The sequence below is a fragment of the Mesocricetus auratus genome, unplaced genomic scaffold (genome assembly GCF_017639785.1).
Source record: "Mesocricetus auratus isolate SY011 unplaced genomic scaffold, BCM_Maur_2.0 Super-Scaffold_100003, whole genome shotgun sequence".
In the NCBI taxonomy this organism is placed as follows: domain Eukaryota; kingdom Metazoa; phylum Chordata; class Mammalia; order Rodentia; family Cricetidae; genus Mesocricetus; species Mesocricetus auratus.
The window spans coordinates 47143939-47165184 of NW_024429188.1; the positions used below are offsets into that span (position 1 = coordinate 47143939).

General features: G+C 38.5%; 1 protein-coding gene across 2 annotated transcripts in view; it reads left to right on the plus strand.

Moving 5' to 3' along the window:
* Kif4a (kinesin family member 4A) overlaps positions 1–21246 on the plus strand; it is a 99253-nt gene that overhangs the window by 9446 nt on the left and 68561 nt on the right. For both annotated transcript variants that reach the window (XM_040744242.1, XM_040744243.1), the window contains exons 4-7: positions 306–496; positions 3144–3236; positions 6041–6207; positions 6429–6523. In XM_040744242.1, coding sequence (XP_040600176.1) covers positions 306–496; positions 3144–3236; positions 6041–6207; positions 6429–6523 — 546 coding nt within the window. The remainder of the gene's footprint in view (positions 1–305; positions 497–3143; positions 3237–6040; positions 6208–6428; positions 6524–21246) is intronic.

The following is a 21246-nucleotide window of genomic DNA, read 5'->3' on the forward strand; positions in this document are numbered from 1 at the left end:
TCCCATAGAACTAGAGTTACAGACAGTTGTAGCCGTCATGTGGGTGCAAGGAATCAAACCTGGGTCCTCTTAACCACTGAGCCACCTCTCTAGCCCCAGTGCCAACTCTTTTTTTTTTTTTTGGTTTTTTGAGACAGGGTTTCTCTGTATTGTTTTGGAGGCTGTCGGTCCAGCCTGGCCTCGAACTCACAGAGATCCACCTGCCTCTGCCTCCCGAGTGCTGGGATTAAAGGCGTGCGCCACCAACCCCTGGCCTGGAGGAACAGTTTTAAGTGTCCCTATCCATATGACTTCTATTTTGCCAGGATACAATGCGACTGTCCTGGCCTATGGACAGACTGGATCTGGAAAAACCTATTCAATGGGAGGTACATATACTGCAGAGCAAGAACATGAATCAACTATTGGGGTCATTCCCAGGGTAATTCAACTACTCTTCAAAGAAATTAATGAAAAGAGTGACTTTGAATTTACTCTCAAAGTGTCTTACTTGGAGGTAAGTGGTTTCTCTCCAGTTATTCTGAATTCAAGATTATCTTTGAGTAGGAAAATACATCCAAATGAATTTTTTCCTGGCATGACTCAAATTAGTAAATTGAATTTTTAGTAAATTGCATTTTAATAAATTGATAGCAAAAACTTCCTTGCTCAGTTGGATCTGGATCCAACCCAGTTCTTTTCTTAATTAGAATTATCTGCTTAATCTGATTGTTATAAGAATTGGCACTGCCATGCAAAAAAATGATAGGGATTGTTTAATGTTAGTTTGGCTTTTATCATTGATTCCATGTGGAGTCTGCAGAGAAGTGCTCCATTTTACTTTACTGCTAAGGCTTGAGTTAGCATGCCACTGCTACTTCATGAAGAATGTTATTAAAATCAGGCAAAATATTATGCTGTGTAAGTGGTGATAAAATGTATATTTACTTAACAGATACTTAACGGAGCATCTACTTTGTGCCGGACCCTGCTCTGGGTACAAAGATAGATTGTGTACATGGGGGGACATCAGTAGACTAACAGATTTTAAAGACCTTGTCCTTATAGGAAACTGCATTGTATAGCAGTATAAAATTGATTGTCCAATTATATCTAACCTCATGACACCAAAAGGCATAAGGAATATTTAGAGAATTTGGCTTCTCAGAAGTGAGTTTGTTGGTTCTACTGCAGTGATATCTATCTATGAGGAACAAGAACTAAGTTTATAAAATTTATGCATACAATTATAAATTGTATGTAAATAGTTCACACTGATGTTGAGTTGTCATATGTTATCAGATATAAAAGATAAAATTAGAAGGGGATTAAAGATGATTACAATTAACTTGAATTTATTTTACATTTTTTATTAATTTTACATACCAACCACAGTTCCCCCTCCCTACTCCCCTCCTGCTTCTTCCCCATCCTGTATTCACTCCTCAGAAAGGGTAAGTCCTCCCATGGAGAAATCAACAAAGCCTGGCATATCAAAGTTGAGGCTGGATCAAGCTCCTTCCCACTGCATCAAGATAGAGCAAGGCATCCTACCATAGGGAATGGACTCCAAAAAGTCAGCTCATGCTCCAGGGATAAATCCTGGCTCAACTGCCAGGGGCCCCACAAACAAACCAAGCCATACAACCGTCACCCACATTCAGAGGGTTTAGTCAGTCCAGGGTTCCCCAGCTGTCAGTCCAGAGTCCATGAGCTCCCATGAGCTCAAGTCAGTTGCCTTTGTGGGTTTCCTCCTCATGGTCTTGAACCCCCTTGCTCATATAATCCCTCCTCCCTCTCTCTGACTGTACTCCTGGAGCTTGGCCTGGTGGTGGGTTGACTGTGGATCTCTGCATCTGCTTCCATCAGTTACTGGATGAAGGCTCTAAGATGACAATTAGTCAATTACCCTTTATTTTCTAAAGATTTATTTAATTCTTAATTATGTGTATGTCTGTTTGTATGTGCATGTGAGTGCAGGTTCCTGAGAAAGTCAGAGGCATAGGATCCCTGGAGCTGGAGTTACAGGCAGCTATGAGCTGCCTGATGTGGGTACTGGGGACCAAACTTGGGTCCTGTACAAGAGCAGTACACTCTTCACCATTGAGCCATCTCTCCAACCCCACCCAGATTAGCCTTCTTTAGTCTTGGTTAATCCAACCTTGGTCAAGGTAATTGAATGTACAAATGATTTGAGAAACTAGCATGTTAAATAATGACATCAGCAATAACACTAAATAAGTGTAGTGCTTATCATGTATGAAACATTCTCTTAAATACTTAAAATTTTACTGTTTTATTGCTCCCTTTCTCCCAACTTCCACTCTCCCCATAAGCAACCATGGTTCACATTTTAATTGGTAAAACCGATGCTGTTATGGCATCACTAAGGAACTAAATTTGACAGCTGGAGAGACATCTTAGTGGTTAAAAGCACATGCTGTTCTTGGAGAGTACCCTAGGCTCAGTTTCTCCAGCTCTAGGGGATCAGATGCTCCTGGCCTCCATAGGCACCTGTATTCACATGTACCCACATATATACAGATACATACATAATTAAAATACAAATAAATCATATCTGAAATAGAACTGAATTTGAACACCACACACATAACTTTTCATGTGCCTGTTACTTCCAAGATACTTTATTTTAAGAGCAATATTAATTTTGTCATAATATAGAAGCCCACCCCTATAAGATATCAAGTTAATACATATAAAGTCCTTTGCTTCTCCCCTTTGGCCCTTCCCTTCCTTCTTCCCCCCTCCTCCATCTCCTCTTGTCTACTTTCCTGCTCTCCTCCTGCCCTCTTCCCATCTTCTGTCCTCTCCTCTCCAGTCTTCTGTCTCCACCCCTCCTGTTTATTCTTCCCTCCCTCTTCTCCTCTCCTTTGTTTGCAGTGTTAGGGATCAATCTCAGGGCCTTGGGAATGATAGGCAAGGCAAGAGATCTACCACAGAGCTGTGCCCACAGCCATTACAGCCTTTTAAAATTCCTGCAAGTGATGTGTATGTGTGTATGCGTGTGTGTGTGTGTGTGTGTGTGTGTATGTGTGTGTGTGTGTGTGTGTGTGTATAATTTTTAAAAATTAGTTATGATCTTGCAACCCACCCAGAGATGGCTACTGTTAACATATTTTGCCACTTTATTTTAACAATATCAGATATACAATGAAGAAATTTTGGATCTTCTCTGTCCATCCCGTGACAAAGCTTCTCAAATAAATATCCGGGAGGATCCTAAGGAAGGCATAAAGGTGTGTTTTTCCTCCCTTCCTCCCCTCCTCCCCTCCCTCCTTCCTTCCTTTCTTTCTTTCTTTCTTTTTTTGATGTTATTACAAATGTTGATAAGTACTAAAGGTCACATCCCTTTTCTTCGCCACTGTGGGTTTGAATGATTGCTACCATCTTAGTCTTTCAGGTTTTGTTTCGTCCTAATCCCTTTAGTTATTCTAGAATTGCTAGCTGAGCACTCTTGTGGGGAAAAATAAAGAAAGACTCATACTAATAAGCTTCATCACTTTCTTACTTCTTGAAAGATGTAGCAGCAATTAAACATTGTTTACAGGGTTCTGAGACTAAGTCCTTTAGTATGGTAGTCACTTGCTACAAGAAGGTATTTAATTTGTAATTAATTAAAATTAAACAATCTGTTCCTTAGGTACACTAACCACATATCAAGAGGTCACTTAGGTGTTGCTTCTGACTACTTTGTTGTGAGATAGCCATGATCATAGAAAATTATAATGGACATCACCATCAGACACTGTACTGGGCTTTGGAATGCTATAAAAAAGTAGAAAATTAAATACAACAATTTGGAGTAAATAGCCCCGTAGAGAAATGGTCACTTATCTGAGAGCTTTGGCCACATGGTCTAGGTGCAGTGCTTGAATATTCAGAACTAGAAGAATCAGAGGCTGCAAGTGGAAGAGATATGGAGTAAAACAGGCTTGGGAAAGTGTGGGAAATCATAGCTTATTTATCTTCTTCCCCTCTCACTCTTCACAAACTACAGCCTGTAGCCATTTAGACTGTAAGCAAAGAGTAGATGTCTGCTCTTGTGAGTCTTCTCCTTCAGGATCCTTAAGTTGTGATCCAAGTATTAAAGCCAGACTTGAAATATCAGGCCTGGTAAGTTTAAAATATACAGGAAGATAATTTGGACAATGAAGATACAAAATCTGGGCAAAATATATGCTATCTCCAGGAAGAATGTAGGTGCTGAACTACCTCTTGATCATGTCTGAAGATCTTTTATGTGTCCCACATGAAGGCAGGAATTGAATCCCAGGCATTGTTTGAGGCAAGATACGTGATTCAAAAAAATATATGTTCCTGACACAAATTGGTGTAAGAACAAGTTTATAAACATTTCTTTCAGATCCCATTTAAGAAACAAGTAAGAGGCCTGTTGAGATGGCTCAGCGGGTAAAAATGCTTGCCACCAAGCCTGATAACTGAGTTTGATCCCTGGAACATACAAGATGGAAGTAGAGAACTGACTCCTACAAGTTGTCATCTGACCTCTACACATGCACTTTGGCAGCAGATGCATTGCTGTAGCTGCTGTGTGTATACACATATACTTGCACAAATTGTAAAAAAAAAAAAAAAGAAACAGACTTTCTATAGTAAGGAGTAACTATAGCACAAAAGTAAAATACGCCTATACCGGCCTGTCTAGGAAAGAAAACTTGGGCTAGGAAGTGAAAAGAGCTGTGTTAGAAAAAGATTATGAGGCCAGCCTAAACAACTGTTCCTCCCTACCCCCACCCCCCACTAACAGTACTCAATTATGTAAAACTTCTGAAGGAAACATTGCACTGGATACTTATACTAGGCTTTTAATCTTTTTTTTTTTATTTTTGAGGCAGGGTTTCTCCGAGGCTTTTGGAGGCTGTCCTGGAACTAGCTCTTGTAGACCAGGCTGGCCTCTGCCTCCCGAGTGCTGGGATTAAAGGCGTGCGCCACCAACGCCCGGTTTAGGCTTTTAATCTTATGTGTGTGTCACTCCAACTTTGTTGCTCCTGGAACTTCAGAGAGGATTTCAAAATTTTCTTTGTATCCTTACCATCTAGTATAGGGTTAGTAGTATGCTGGCATTTTAGGAAGGCTGACTGAAAATGAAAATGAATTGGAAGAAAGACTAGGCCGTTAAGATGTAATTGGGGGATAATTGTTGCCTTGTTTTTTTCATACCAGGTAATATTGGTGTGGATGTGGTTTCAAAAAGAGGAAGTAACTGATTCCCAATAATATCTGAGTTGGTGATACATGGGATATGAAGGAGTGAGAGAAACTAACAGTGTTGTTTTGAGACTATGAAGATACAGCTGTCAGTAGAAATGAGCAGTAGTGACAATTGGTATTGGTGGAAGAAAGCAAGATGGATTTTGTTTATAATGTACAGATTCCAAAGGATAAGTAGCAACTAGAAATAAAGGAGGAGAAATTAGAGTCACAGATATAGATTTAGGAATACATTCATAGTATACATACTAAGGCTAGCAGGAACCTCATGAATAATCTAGTCCTATCATCCCCACCCCAAAGCTTCAAGACAGTTTAACTTGTTTAAGTCCCCCCAGGTAGTTAAACTGACATGCCCCAAACTTGAATTTTGTGGCTTCCAAAGCCAGTGAAAACTGCCATATTATTTTCTCTAGGGAAAACAAATGGAGTATAAAATGGATTGGAGGTACAGGAAGGAACATGAAGTTATGGGGAGGAGAAAACAGAAATGCCATAGCAATTTATGTTGTACTTGATCTCTTTTGGAGCAAAGGTTGATTTTCACTTGGGACTTCACAGAAGCCAGCTACCCTCCAAGACTTAAAGACCTGCTCTAACTCCAGCATTATCTAGTACCGTTTTTTTCCTCAACTTCATAGGTTCTCACACATCGTACAGTTTCCTATTACAAGCCCTCATTTTCACAGCCCTTGTATATAATGGTATTTTCCTGGGACAGGAAGGCATTTTCTACTCCCTAATCCCTCTATTTCTGTTCAACCATTAGAAGAATGACTCAAGGAAGCTTTTTTTCTCTTGAAATTAGATTGTGGGACTCACAGAGAAGACTGTGCTCGTTGCCTCAGACACTGTTTCCTGTCTAGAGCAGGGTAACAATGCCAGGACTGTGGCCTCCACAGCTATGAACTCCCAGTCATCTCGATCTCATGCCATCTTTACGATCTCCATAGAACAAAGGAAGAAAAATGACAAGTAAGTTAGAGTGTCACAGTTGTCATGTGCTGTGAAGGCCAAATGTCAGGGAGCAGCTTCAGCTGATTTGACATTCAGACTTTATAGTGATGAGCATTAATGACCACTGGAACTACTTTTACTGTCTTGAAATAAATGAGAGCTAGGTGATCATCTTTGATACCTAGTCTACTTTCAAACTTGTGTATCATTTTCACTGTTTCTTCCTGTTATCATCACAGAAACAGCAGTTTTCGTTCCAAGCTGCATCTTGTAGACCTTGCTGGATCAGAAAGACAGAAGAAAACCAAGGCTGAAGGGGATCGTTTGAAAGAAGGTAAGGCAATAAAGGTCATAGCTCTCTGTGAAAACCTGAATGCTTTTGTTGGTATTGTTGGCATTTTGAAGGGACTATTTCATTTTACCTTCTAAATATCTACAGTTCAAATTTGAGATTACTTCTAGAAATAATGAAAAATGATTTCTTTCCCTTGTACTGATTCACAAATTCAGGTATGAAATTTGAATCTTTCCCTTGGCTTGAATTCATCTGGTCTGGTAAATTTTAGTTTTATCTCTACTCATGTATAATTAAAATATTCTAATTCTATTGTTCAAGTACATGCTGTCCCTTGCAGATGTTGCCATGTTTAAACCTTATCAACTTGGTTTTCCTATCTTTGTTCAAGGTGTTGGCTAGAGAAGTATGAAAGTTCATGCTATTGGAAACCATCTAGTGTGACAGTAACTCAGTGAAATGCATGAACTATTTCTTCGCCATTCATCTTTCATTTCTGATTGAGTTTTATATGTGCCCTTCTTGTTTTATATTCATACTTTGTTTTAGCCTTTATAATTTTGAAGGTACTCAAACCTTCCTTTTTTAGGTGTTCAGTTCTGAGTTGTTTTCTTTGGGATATTTACATAATTGAGATATAACTCAAAATATTATATTTAAAATTGTACATGTCAGTGGATTTAGAATATTCACAAAGTAGTGCAGTCATCACCACAGCCTCATTTTAGAATATTTTATCACCTCAAAGAGAAGCATCACAACCTATCAGTACCCATCCCCCATTCCCATATATCTCTAGATGAAATACAGGACCTTTGTGACTGACTTTAACTTAGTGTAAGATTTGTAAGGTAAGCTCATATAGTGTGTTAATCAGTACTTCATTCTTTTTTATTGCTGAACAATATTCAGCTGGATGGATACTTTGTCCCTTCATCAATTATCCAATGTTGGCTGTTGTAAATATTGTTTTTTAAGCCTCTATAAGTTTTCACATAAACAATTTGTTTTTCTTTTGAGACACTCATACTCTCTATTTCTGGCTTTCTTGGAATTCACTATGTAGACCAGGCCAGCATCTCATAGGGACCCATCTGCCTTTGCCTCCTGAGTGCTGGGATTAAAGGTATGCACCACTGTGCCTGACCCCAGACAAACTTTTAAATATATTTTGACAATATATATAGGAATGGAATCCCTGGGTTAATTGTTAGCTCTGTTTTAACTTTATGTAATAAGTAGTATGTTCTATAATTCACTCCTTTTAAAAACATGTTACTGAGTGAATTTTAGTTGTTCATAAGGAGTTCTTTCACCATCACCAAAATAAAGTTTAGAATATTTTTATTCTTCCCCTCAAAGGAACTAATGTCCATTATCAGCCACACCCTATTACCTATCGGTCCTCTTCCTCTACAAATTTGACTCTTTGGAGCATTTCACATAGAAGGAATTATGGAGTATGTGCCCAATTTTAATTGATTGTTTTTTTGAGCCAGTGCTGGGGATTGAATCTAGATTCTTGTGTATCGAAGTTGATTGAGTACCAGCCTCATAAATCTCTCAGGATGCAGAAGGAAAATGACAGCAAGCATTGGAACTTAGGGAAATCTGAGGGTGAAAGAATCAGCTCACACGTTGACTTCTTGTAATGTCTTATTTTTCCATCTTCATCCCACAAGGTTTCCAGTTTATATACCCACATAGATACAATTAGCAATTCTATGGCAATATCAAGGTAACAGGCAAGCGTTTCTCAGGGTCATAAAAGCAGATAAGGGCTCAACAAAGCTTACTTTATGGCTCAGATGGGTCATGACTTATGAGACAAGACCCCTGGGCATTTCTAAAAAGGCAAAAAGGATCAATAGAAGAAGGGGCTATGATTTCTAAGAGGGGAAAAGGGGAGTTCATGTGTTAAAACTACATTTAAAAAGAGGGGAGAGACACTGCAGCACTAAGCACACTTTTTCACAGCATGGTAGCCATGGCAACCAGCATAAGCTGTGGAAAGAAAACATGTGGCATTTGACCGTCATTAGCATTTTTGCTAAATGTTAGCAAAAATTAAAGGTGACCTCTTAGCTCTAGAGATCACATCTAAAGTAGTTAGATCAAAGTGAAAACTATGGTTATGCAACGTAAAATCCAGAGGCTGATACTTCCAGAGGCTGACACTTCCAGGGGTTTCTCATCCCACTGATACCCAAGAAAGATTATGTGATCATAGCTTTTTCCTGTATTTCTAGGGGTAAAGGTACAAACAGTTAATTTCCTGGACTAAGACCTTATATTGATTATTTTGTCTTTCTTTGAATATTTAGAATTGGCTACCATTGGAGTGATTTTTTTCTCTCTTTTTTGGTTTATTAAGTTTTATTTTTACAAATAAGCATCATATATGATCAAGATTGTATCATGTTCTGATAATAAGAATTCATTGTGAAATTATTAGCACAGTCAAGCTAATTAATATATCCATTATTTCACAGTCGTTTTTGTCAGTGTTCTATTGCTGTGAAGAGCACCATGACCAAGGCAACTTTTATAAAAGAAAGCATTTAATTGGGGGCTGGCTTACAGTATTAAAGGCTCAGTCCATTATCATCATGGCAGAGAGCATGGACACAGGCAGATACGGTGCTGGAGAAGTAGCTGAGAACTACATCCTAACCCATAAGCAGGCAGAGAGAGAGGGAGGGAGGGAGGGAGGGAGGGAGGAGAGAGAGAGAGAGAGAGAGAGAGAGAGAGAGAGAGAGAGAGAGAGAGAGAGAGAGAGAGAGAGAGAGAGAGAGAGAGAGAAGAAACTGACACTAGGTCTGGCCCACGCCCCAGTGACACACTTCCTGGTCTTTTAAAACCTCAAAACCCAAGCCCCAGTGACACACTTCTTCTAACAAGTCAACACTTTTAATCCATTCACATATAACAGATGATTAAAAAGATTAATAAAGTAAAAAAATAAAGGATTATAAGTTCTAACCAGACTGGGCCCATAGGAAGACCTTGAGACTGAGGACAGAGATGTCTCAGCAGTTTAGAGAATTTGCTGCGCAATCATGAGGACCACAGTTTGGATCCCAGCACTCCTCTAACAAGCCAGACACCTTGCCAATACCCATAGTTCAGAATGGGGTGGAGACAGGAGCATCATTGTGGCTTGCAGGCTTCCAGCCTAGTTGAGAAAACTAGTTGAATCCAAGGTTCAGGAGGGACCCTGCCTCAAAAGAATAGGCACAAAATCATGGAGGAAGACACCTAATTTCCTCTTCTGCCCTCCATGTTTACACATGCACATATATCCAGATGCACACATAAAAATAATAATTTACAAAATAAGGCTGATTTAACTTGTTTTAGTCAAAGAAGAACACAGCTATGCAACATGCAGGAAAATAGAACCAAATGGAGATTATATTAAACAAAATAAATCAGTCAGAAGGAAAAATTGTATGTTTTCTCTCATTGTGAATCGTGGATTTTATATTTATATAAATACATAAAATCGTGTGTGTGTGTGTGTGCATGTGCGTGCGCGCGTGCGTGCTTGCATGTTCAAAGTAGAACTATTCAATATATGAGCCTATATGGGGCCATTCTTATTCAAGCCACCACATTCTGCTCCCTGAACCCTATAGGCTTGTAGTTCCCACAGCCTTCCTCACCCCTTCTACAGGATTCCCTGAGCTCTGCTTAATGTTTGGTTGTTGGTCTCTCCGTTTGTTTCCATCAGTTGCTAGGTGAAGCCTTTTGATGACAATTAGGTTAGGCATAGATCTATGAGTACAGAAGAATATCATTATGAATCATTTTGTTTACTATTTTCGTCAGTCATATTTGGTTCTATCATAGGGCTATACCCCTCTGGGTCCTGGCCCTCTGGACAGTGTCGGGGTGTTTCCCTGCTTTTTCTCAGTCCATTTATCATTTGTATATAGGAGGGCCACTGACTTTTTTTTAGTTAATCTTGTATCTTGCCACTTCAATGAAGGTATGTATCAGCTGTAGGAGTTCCCTGGTAGAATTTTTGGGGTCACTTATGTATAATATCATCATCTGCATATAGTGATACTTTGACTTCTTCCTTTCTAGTTTGTATCCCCTTGATCTCCTTCAGTTGTCTTATTGCTCTAGCTGGAACTTCAAGTACTGTATTAAATAGATATGGAGAGAGTGGAGAGCCTTGTCTTGTTCCTGATTTTAGTGGAGTTGCTTTGAGTTTCTCTCCATTTAATTTGACATTGGCTATGGGCTTGATGTAAATTGCCTTTATTATGTTTAGGTATGTGCATTGTATTCCTCATATCTCTAAGGCTTTTATCATTGGGAAGGTACTGAATTTTGTCAAAGACTTTTTAGCATATGATAAGATAATCGTGTGGGTTTCTTTCCTTGAGTTTGTTTATATTGTGGATTACATTGATAGATTTTCATATGTTGAGCCATCCCTGCATCTCTGGGATGAAGCCTACTTGATCATGGTGGACGATCTTTTTGATGTTTTGGTTTCTGAGTTTATTGAATATTTTTGCATCAGTGTTCATGAAGGAAATTGCTCTGTAATTCTCTTTCTCTGTTGAGTCTTTGTATGATTTGGATAACTGTGGCCTGGCCTCAAAATGCATTTGGCCATGCTCCTTCTGTTTCTATTTTGTAGAATATTTTGAGGAATATTGGTATTAGCTCTCCTTTGAACGTCTAGTAGATTTCTGCACTAAAATCATCTAGTCCTGGGCTTTTTTTTTGGTTGGGAGACTTTTTTATTTTTAAATTTAAATTAGAAACAAGGTTGCTTCACAAGTCAGTTCCAGGTCCCTCTCCGTTTCCCTCCCGTGCCCTCCCCCCGTCCCCCCAATATCCCCTCATTTCCCCAAGGAGGGTGAGGCCCTCCATGGGGGTGTCCATAGTCTGTCATTTCATCCAGGGCAGGGCCTAGACCCTCCCCCAAGAGTCCAGGGTGAGAGTGCATCTCACATTGTTGGATGGGAGTCCAAAGTCCATTTGTATACCTGGGATAAATACTGATTTACTGCCCAAGGCTCAATAGATTACCTAGGCCTCCTCACTAACACCCACATTCAGGGGGTCTTGATCAGTCCCATGCTGGATTCCAAGGCATCAGCCTGGGATTCAAGAGCTAACCCTTGTCAGATGAGCTGTTTCTGGGGGTTAAACCAGCCCAGTCTTAACCCCTTTGGTCATCCGTCCTCCCTCTCTGTTACTGGCTTTCTTGAATTTAGCTCAGTGCTTAGCAGTAGGAGTCTGCTCCTTCTTCCATCAGCCACTGAATGAAGTTTCTGTTTCCCAGACTCTCTGGCCATGGGATTGTAGGCTGGCACTGGTTGGGAGACTTTTAATAATTTTTATTTCCTTATGGATTGTAGTTCTATTTAAAATGCTTATTTGATCTTGATTTAACTTTGGTAAGTGGTCTCTATTAAGATAATTGTCCATTTCCAGCCGGGCTGTGGTGGCGCACGCCTTTAATCCCAGCACTCGGGAGGCAGAGGCAGGCGGATCCCTGTGAGTTCGAGGCTGGGCTGGACTGATAGCCTCCAAAACAATACAGAGAAACCCTGTCTCGTAAAAAACCAAAAAAAAAGATAATTGTTCATTTCTTTTAGCTTTTCCAATTTTGTGGAGTATAAGTTTTTGTAGTATGACTTAATGATTCTTTGTATTTCCTTGGTGTCTGTTTTTGTTAATTTGGATGTTTTCTCTGTGTTCCTTAGTCAGTTTGGTTAAGTGTTTGTCTTGTTGATTGTTCTCAAAGAACCTGCTCATTGTTTAATTGATTCTTTGTATTTTTCTCTTTGTTTCTATTTTATTGGTTTTAGACCTCAGTTGGATTATTTCCTGCCATCTACTCCTCTTTGTTGTGTTTGCTTCGTTTTGTCCTAGAGCTTTCAGGTTTGCTATTAAGTTGCTAGTATGAGATCTCTCTTAATTTCTTTATGAAAGCTTGATGCTATGAATTTTCCTCTTAACACTGCTTGTCTCCCATAAGTTTGAGTATGTTGTGCATTCATTTTTTCCTTTTTCTATTTAAATTAGAAACAAGCTTCTTTTACATGTCAATCCCAGTTCCCTCTTCCTCCCCTCCTCCTCTGCCCCCTACTGACCCTCTATCCTATCCCCTTTCTGCTCCCCAGGGAAGTTTAGGCCGTCCATGGGGGATCTTCAAAGTCTGTCATATCATTTGGAGCAGGGCCTAGAATGTGTCTAGGCTGAGAGAGTATCCCTCTATGTGTGCATTCATTTTCATTGAATTCTAGGAAGTTTTAAATTTCTTTATTTCTTCCTTGACCCAGTGGTAATTCAGTAGAGTTGTTCAGTTTCCAGGAGTTTGTAGGCTTTCTGTGGTTTCTGTTGTTGAAATCTAGCTTTCATCTGTGGTGATCTGATGAGATACAGCCAGTTATTTCAATTTTCTTTTATCTGTTAAGACTTACTTTGTGTTGGAATATGGTGGTCAATCTTGGACAATATTTGTTAGGTGCTGATAAAAAAGTGTATTCTTTTGTGTTTAGGTGAAATGTTCTGTAGATATCTATTAAGCCCATTTGGTTCCTAATGTCTTTTAGCTCCGTTATTTCTCTAGTTTTTGTCTGGATGGTCTGTCCTTTGGTGAGATATTGACTAGGGTATTGAAGTCTCCCATTATCAATGTGTGATTTAAACTTTTTTAATGTTTCCCTTACAAACATGGGTGCCCTTGTGTTTTGGGGCAGGGATGTTAAGAATTGAAACATCATCTTGCTTGATTTTCCCTTTGATTACGAAGTGTCCTTTTCCATCTCTTTTAACTTTGAAGTCTATTTTGTTTGATATTAAAATGGCTGCACCAGCTTGTTTCTTAGGTCCATTTACTTGGAAAATCTTTTTTCAATTCTTTACTCTGAAATAATGTCTGTCTTTGATGTTAAAGTCTGTTTCTTGTGTGTGGCAGAAAAATAGATCCTGTTTTCACATCCATTCTGTTAGTCTGACTTTTTATTGGGGAATTGAGTCCATTGATATTGATTGGGTGATACAATGAACAATGATTGTTAATTCCTGTTAATTATGTTGTTGGTGGTGGTGGTTGGTGTGTGTGTGTGTGTGTGTGTGTGTGTGTGTGTGTGTGCTTATGTTCACATTCCATCTACATGTGTCCATGCTCCTATGAGATTATTTATTGTGGGTATAGTTAACCTCATTGGGTTGGAGTTTTCCTTCTAGTGCCTTCTGTAAGGCTGGATTTGTGGATAGATATTGTTTAAATTCGACTTTATCATGTAATATCGTGTCTTCTTCATATATGGTGATTGAAGGTTTTGCTGGGTATAGTCTGCGCTGGCATCTGTGATCTCTTAGAGTCTGCAGGACACCTGTGCAGGCCCTTCTTGCTTTTAGAGTCTCCATTGAGAAGTTCGGTGTAATTCTGATAGGTCTGACTTTATATGTTACTTGGTCTTTTTTCCTTTCAGCTTTTAATATTCTTTCTCTATTCTGTATGTTCAGTGTTTTGATTATTATGTGTCAAGGGGACTTTCTTTTCTGGTCTAATTTATTTGGTGTTCTGTAAGCTTCTTGTGTCTTTATAGGTATGTCCTTTAGGTTAGAAAAATTTTCTATGATTTTGTTAAAAATGTTTTCTCGGTTTTGGGGCTGGGATGCTTCTCCTTCTATTCCTATTGTTCTTAGGTTTGGTCTTTTCATGGTGTCCCAGAATTCCTGAATGTTTTGTGTCAAGGGTTTTCTGGATTTAACATTTTATTTGACCAATGTATCTATTTCTTCTATTGTATATTCAATGCCTTAGATTCTCTCTTCCATCTCTTGTATTCTGTTGGTGAAGCTTGCTTCTGTAGTTCCTGTTCACTTAGATTTTCCATTTCCAGAATTCCCTCAGTTTGTATTTTATTCATTGCTTCTATTTCAGGTCTTGAGCAGTTTTATTCATTTCCTTCAACTGTTTTTTCTCTTGACTTTCTTTAAGGGATTCATTCATTTTCTATTTAAGAACCTCTATCATCTTCAAAAAGTTTTTTTTTTCAAGACAAGGTTTCTGTAGGTTTGGAGATTATCCTGGAACTCTCTTTGAAGACCATGCTGGCCTCAAACTCACAGAGATCCACCTGCCTCTGCCTCATGAGTGCTGGGATTAAAGGCAAAAAGTTGGTTTTAAGGTCTTTTTTTCTTGTATTTCAGCTTTGTTGGAATATTCAGTGTTAGCTGTAGTAGAGTAATTGGGCTCTGGTGGTGACATATTGCCCTGACTGTTGTGTTCATACACTAGTGTTTAGGCATCTGGGTTTGGAATGATTATAGGCCTAAGTGCTGATTTCAGGGTTTCTCTTTGTTGGATGAGTGTTTTGTTCCTTGGTTTCTGTTTCCTCTCTGATCTTATTGGAGTGGCCTATGGTTGAGTACAGGGTCTCTAAGTTGGGGGCTGGATTGATGGCTTGAGTGGCCTGTGGTCACCTATGGTCAAGTAGAAGGTTTTCTCCAAATTGGGGGTTGTGGTTCTGTCAGCCAGAATGGCCTCTGGTCTAGTTATGGGTCCTCTGAGGTTCTGTGTTCAGGCGTGGCCTCTGGGGATCTAGTTGCTGATGAAGCAGGGGGGCTTCCATGTGAGGTTTGGCTGGGATATGGTAATGAGGGGAGGGGGCGCTATTAGTGTTTGGCTAGGCAGGTTCTGGAGGGTTGTTGGTGGTGATGGCAGCTTACTTGGGATCTGTTTGCTGTCGTGGCCTCTGGTGGAGCAGAGGTCTTCCATGGAAAATGTGGGCTAGGATAGGATGACTTGAACTGGGGATCTTGGTATTGGTGTGACCTCTGTTGGGGTAGGGGTTTCAGCCAGAGTTTGGGCAGGATAGGGTGACAAGGGGAGGAGGGGCTGTTGGGGTTAGGCTGGGTGGGTTCTGGGGGAATGTTGATGGTCTATGAGCAGGGACTTACCTAGGGATCTGGGTGCTGGTGTGGTTTCTGATGGAGCAGAAGGCTGCATCGTAACTATTTTTAATGATGTCTTTTGAGCAAAAAATATTGATTTTGATGTGGTCCAAGCCATCAAATTTTTATTTACTAGCATACTGTTTTTTGATGTCCTATCTGTTAAATCTTTGCCTACTACAAAATCATAATGTGTGTTCTTACCCCCAAGTTTCATAGATTTAGTTTGAATCTAATTCTGTAACCAGTCTTAAATTAGTTTCCACTTCTAAAATGAGATAGGAATTGAGGATGATTTTTCCTTTACATTGACAAACCATTGTTTAAATAGTGCTTATTAAATAAAGTTCCTTGGGCTGGGAATGTAGCTCAGTGTAGAATGCTTTCCTAGCATGCGCAAGGTCCTATGTTCAATCTCCAGTACTACAAACAAACAAAATCCGTTTCATTCAGGCTCTATTTCTTGACTATTCTGCTCTATGGATTGATTTGTTAATGAGTATACCTTTTTAAAATTCTGATATGTAATATGTTTTACTCTCTGGAAGGACAAATTCCCCTCACTGTTCTTTTTGTCAGAATTGCTTTCTGAGAATTTTAGAATGAGATTGTCAAGTACTGAAAATCGGAATTGGGTTAATAAATTAAGGAGACTTTGATTTTCTTATACAGGAACAGGATCTCTCCACATTCATTCAAATTTCCTTTTATGTCATTTAGTAAGGTTTCTAATTCTCTTGATACAATTTATATACTGCATATCTTGTTAGGCTTTATACATAATATAGTTTTGTTGATATTTTGAGTATTTATATTTTCTATGTCTATATAGGAAAACATTCCCTTTTAGATCTTGTCTGGTCCCTAACTACATTGCTTCATTGCTTTCTTAGCTTATCATCTACCTGTTGAATTTCAGATATTGTCTAAGTGGGTATCCACTGTCCTTTCCTCCTTGTTTATTTTTTCTTTCCTTTTTTTATTATTTATTTTTTAGCTTTTCCATGGCTGGCCTAGAACTCACAAAGATCTACCTGTCTCCACCCCTGCCTCATTGTTTTCAATTAGATACTTTGGTCTCTTCATTTCAATCATTTATGCCTCACTTCTTTTGTTAACTTTGTCAGGATTATGCTAGATGGTACCAGTGATAGTTGGAATTCTTATATTTTTTTGTTTTTATACTCTAATCAGAAAGTTACCACTGTTTTACTCTTGGCTATCTATTGTACATTTATAGCATATAGCCATTATAGTGTTAAGGAAGGGGACTTTATTGCTAATAATAATAACTTTTAAGTTATTATTTTATTATATGTGTTATGGATATTGGGTGTGCTTGTATGATTGTGTACCACATGTGTGCCTAGTACCCACAGAGGTCAGACGAGAGAGTTGTGAGTCATTATTCAGGTGCTGGGAATAGGACCTGTGTCGTCTGGAAGATCACCTAGTGCTCCTAAACACTGAGCCATCTCTCCAGCCCTAGTAGTATATTTTTAAAATAAGAAATGAGTACCAGGTAGACATAATAAGCACAGCATAATGCCAACATGTGGGAGGTGGAAACAGGAGGATAAGGAGTTCAGGGTCTGGATTACATGAAATACAACCTCAAAACAAAAGAAAATACATTAGTGCTGTATTTTATTGTTGATTGGAAAGATTTAGTGTACTTATTCTATGCTATGTTGATAGAATTATAAAAATAGACTTTGTATAGTTTACTGAATTGATCATGAGATGTTATTCTTTCTCTCCACAGCTGGATTTACTGTCTTAGTTATGACTTAGTATTTTCTGGCTCTGTGCCTATAATTTTTTTGGTATATGTGTTTTCTCATCTAGTATTAGTTTGAAAATAAATAATTGGGAAAGCTTTCGGTTTTGCTTTAATACAATTTGTATAACATGGGAATTATTTTCAAAAGTGTTTTTGATGATTTGACTATATATTGACTCAATTTTGCTAATTCATAGTTTTCAGAAAATTGTTCATTTTGTGTAGATTTTCAAATTTTTGACACAATATTGCAAATATATTTAGTTTCTATTTTAATCTATGTCTCATTATGTTTGTTTTAGTCATTTGTATGTCTTCTGTACTTCTTTTCTTATCAGTTTGACAGATTTGTTGACTAGCTTTACTTTTTTCTTTTTATTCTTTCACTCTCTTCCTGGTTTGTTGGATTGTATAGTCCTTGTATGACTCTTGTGTTGAAACCGAGGTTGCTTCTTCTCTTTCTCTTTAAAAAGTTTTACAAGAATGTGTAAAAAGTGGTCAGGATGGTATGATGATGCACTCGGGTGTGTCAAGCAGTTTTAATGATGATTAATTTGTGGCCAGTCTTGCTTTATCTGTATCCTACCTACTTTCGCTCTCTGATAGTATTTTGATGAGATAGTTGCATTCAGGGTGGTATGCCCCTAGACTGAAAATATTTTGAAAAAAAATCTTGGATGTCTTGTTTTACTTACTTACTTGTGCATATATAAAAAATCTTTTTAGACTCTTGCCTAAAATGACTTGCTCAGATTTTATTTATCTGAATAAAAATCTAAACAAGATTCATGCCTTATCATTGTTCGATAGGCTCTTGGTTTAGTTTTTTGTTTGAGACAGGGTCTCATTGTTAATTTCAGACTGGCCTCAAACTCATGCTTTTATTGCTCCTGTCCACAAAAGACTGAGGTTGCAATTGCGAGGTGCCACACCCTGATTTTTAGATCTTTTTAAATCCGGAGGTATCTTCTCTTCTTTCCCATCACGTTGTTTATTGAAGAATTCAAGCAGTCTTCCAGAATTTCCCAGTCTGAATCTCACTGATTGCATATACATGGAGGGCTTCTTGCCATGTCTTTGATCTATTACTTTTACTCACCTCATTCATGTTAGTATTTAGGCGTCTGTACTGGCCTGCCTTTGGAGTTTTGACAAGATAAGCCCTCAGCTGCTGCCATTAAGAGCGCCACCTGTGCCCATTCAACATGTTCCCTTTTAAAGGAGTCCTGCTCAGCTCCCATCTCTCTCTCCCCCCTCCCCCTCACTCCCTCCCTCTTCCTCCCTTGCTTCCCCTCCCTCACTCCTTCTCTCTCCCCTCCTCCCTCTCTCCACTTTCCTGCTGCTCCTGTCCCTAGAAGCTGATCTCCCCCTCCCCTTTCCCCTTTTTACCATCCTTTTTCCCTTAATAAAAAAAACACCCCCACCTGTTGCATGGTTTCTTTCTCTCTCCAGATGCTTTAAAAATTACAACAATTCATAAAATATTTCCTTAGAGATACACTGTTTAAAACAACTCATAGTTAGAAAATAGCAGGAATTCAGTAACTAGTAGCTTGATTGTAACTATTAATTTCTTCTGTGTTTTTATTTGTTCTGAGTAATATCTAATACGGAACAGAGTATGTTACTAATATTTGTGTATTTCGTCAGCTGAATTAAGACTGCTAGGAGTTTGATAGGTGCTTGTTAGCATTTGAAGTAGTTTTTGAGGGTGGAAGAGAGTATTATGGGTATAGCTTCTGCCAGTGGAATTATATCAGTTGCTATTCTCAAAAATGCTTCCTCTAGAAGGAATCACTTTCTACCTATTGAGAAATAAGGAAGTTGCTAGCTCCTCCATAATACAACCATTCAGAATATTTCTACATGTTGTATTATCCAAGTGGTTGATTTTATTTGTGAGTCAAAGAAGTTAATGGAAAAAACCCACAGTTGAGTCCTAGATAAGGTAGAAGGTGTTAAGAACTGTAGGAAAGGCAGAAATGAAGCTCATCCATGTCATATAACCATGACTACCAACAGTGGGCCACATGTACAACCTCAGTTACAGAAGATTATATCTTCTAGTCACATTGTAATCATCTCAGTTGGCATAAGTGTGAGGTTTGCAACAATGATCAAATTACCTAACATGTTTTTCTTGCAGTGTCCCCTGCAATCAACTGACTAGTAGGAAGGAGACCACAAAGGAAAAACTTCTGTATTTGATTAGGAATATATATTAGAAAAAGTCCAGGAGAGAATAGTAAATTCAGCATAAGATCTTAGAAGAACATCTGGGCTAAAGATAAATATTTGATAACTATGCAACTAGATAATGAGACAATACTACATATTTGTGAGAAATGCTCACATTTCATGGCCAAGAGTAAAGGAGTCCAATAAAAATATTGAAGAGACAGAGAATGGTATGATGCCTAGAAAACCAGTCTGATTTTTCTATACAATGGGATTGTCATTTGTGGCAAGTGCGTCGTTGTAATTATATAATGAAAGTTAAGAAAAGAATAGATTTTCCCCAAGAGGTTTTTAAGATTTTGTTTTGTTTGTTTGTTTTACCAAAGCAATGTAAGTAATTAGGTCAGGTTACATCGGCGTAAGGGACAGATCTACAAACTATTCTAAGTATGGGTTGTCTTATTTATCTTTCCTGTTGATTTCTCTATTCTTGTACGTTTTAGCAATATGTACTGATGTTCTACCAATTTCTAAACTTAACATAAATGGCTCGTTATGTATGTCTTCTGTAACTATTTTCCTCAATATTATGTTCTTGAAATTCATGCATTTGATAATATACTTCTGTTCCAATAGAATTTTTCATTAACTAGAGTCTTGAGTTTTCTTCATAGGACATTGGTAAAAAGAAAATCACCTTTGTCAATATTTTTTTGAGACAAGATCTCTCACTCAGGCTTGGCACTTGCCATTTAGTCTAAGCTTTCTGGCCTGTCTCCACCTCCCCAGAGCTGGGATTATAAGCATGTTCTACCATGCCTGCCTTTTTACATGGGTTCTGGGGATTGAACTCAGAGCTCCATGCTTACTAAACAAACACTTTACTAACTAAGCTACCTCCCTAACCCCTTGTCTGAATTTTAAGTTTTACCAGTTGAGTAGGGATGGAGTTTGTTTTAATTTTCATCCATGATGGCTATGGCATTTGTTACCCTTTCATATGTTTATTGGCTATATGTATTTTTTTCTGTAAAATACCTGTTCAAATATATCTTTTAAAATATTCACTATCAGCTAGGCGGTGGTGGTGCACACTGTTAATCCCAACACTCAGGAGGCAGAGGCAGGAGGATCTCTGAGTTCGAGGTCAGCTTGGTCTACAGTGTGAGTTCCAGGACAGTCAGGGCTACACAGAGAAACTCTGTCTCTTGAACTAACAGTAATTCTCCTGCCTTGGCCTCCCAAGAGCTGTCATGAGCCACCACGCTCAACTTTTCTTACAGTATTTTAAAAGAGTAATCTTTTATCTGCTGTTCATAGAGTTATGTTTGTTGCAACTCTTCTACTCCTGTATGGTGTGCATATGCCTTCTTCTCTCCACCTTGCCCTCGCTCTAGGGATGGCACCCAAGGTCGTGCACATATAATTATGCATTGTACTACTGAGCTACATCCCTAACCTTCACTTTCTTCAATCATATATATGTTTTGTGCCTTATTTAAGAAATTCATCACTGTAAGGTCTTGGAAGATATTCTCTAGTATCAGTGTAAACTATACAGTTTTATCTTTCACAGATAAATCTCTCATCTACCTAAAATGTTTTATATAAGGCATGATAAATAGTTCTAGTTTTTTCAAATAAATATGTAGTTGTCCTAGTACTATTTTTAAAAATTTCATTTCCCTCTGAGAAGCATTGCTACTTTTTAAATGTAAAGTTATATAGGGTTTTGTTTATTGTGGCACTAACCATGACAGACAACTTAGCAATCTGCCTAGGTGCCCATTAACAGATAAAGTTCATTTGGTACATATACACACAGTTGGATATTATTAGCAGTGAAGAATGAAGGCTTGCCTTT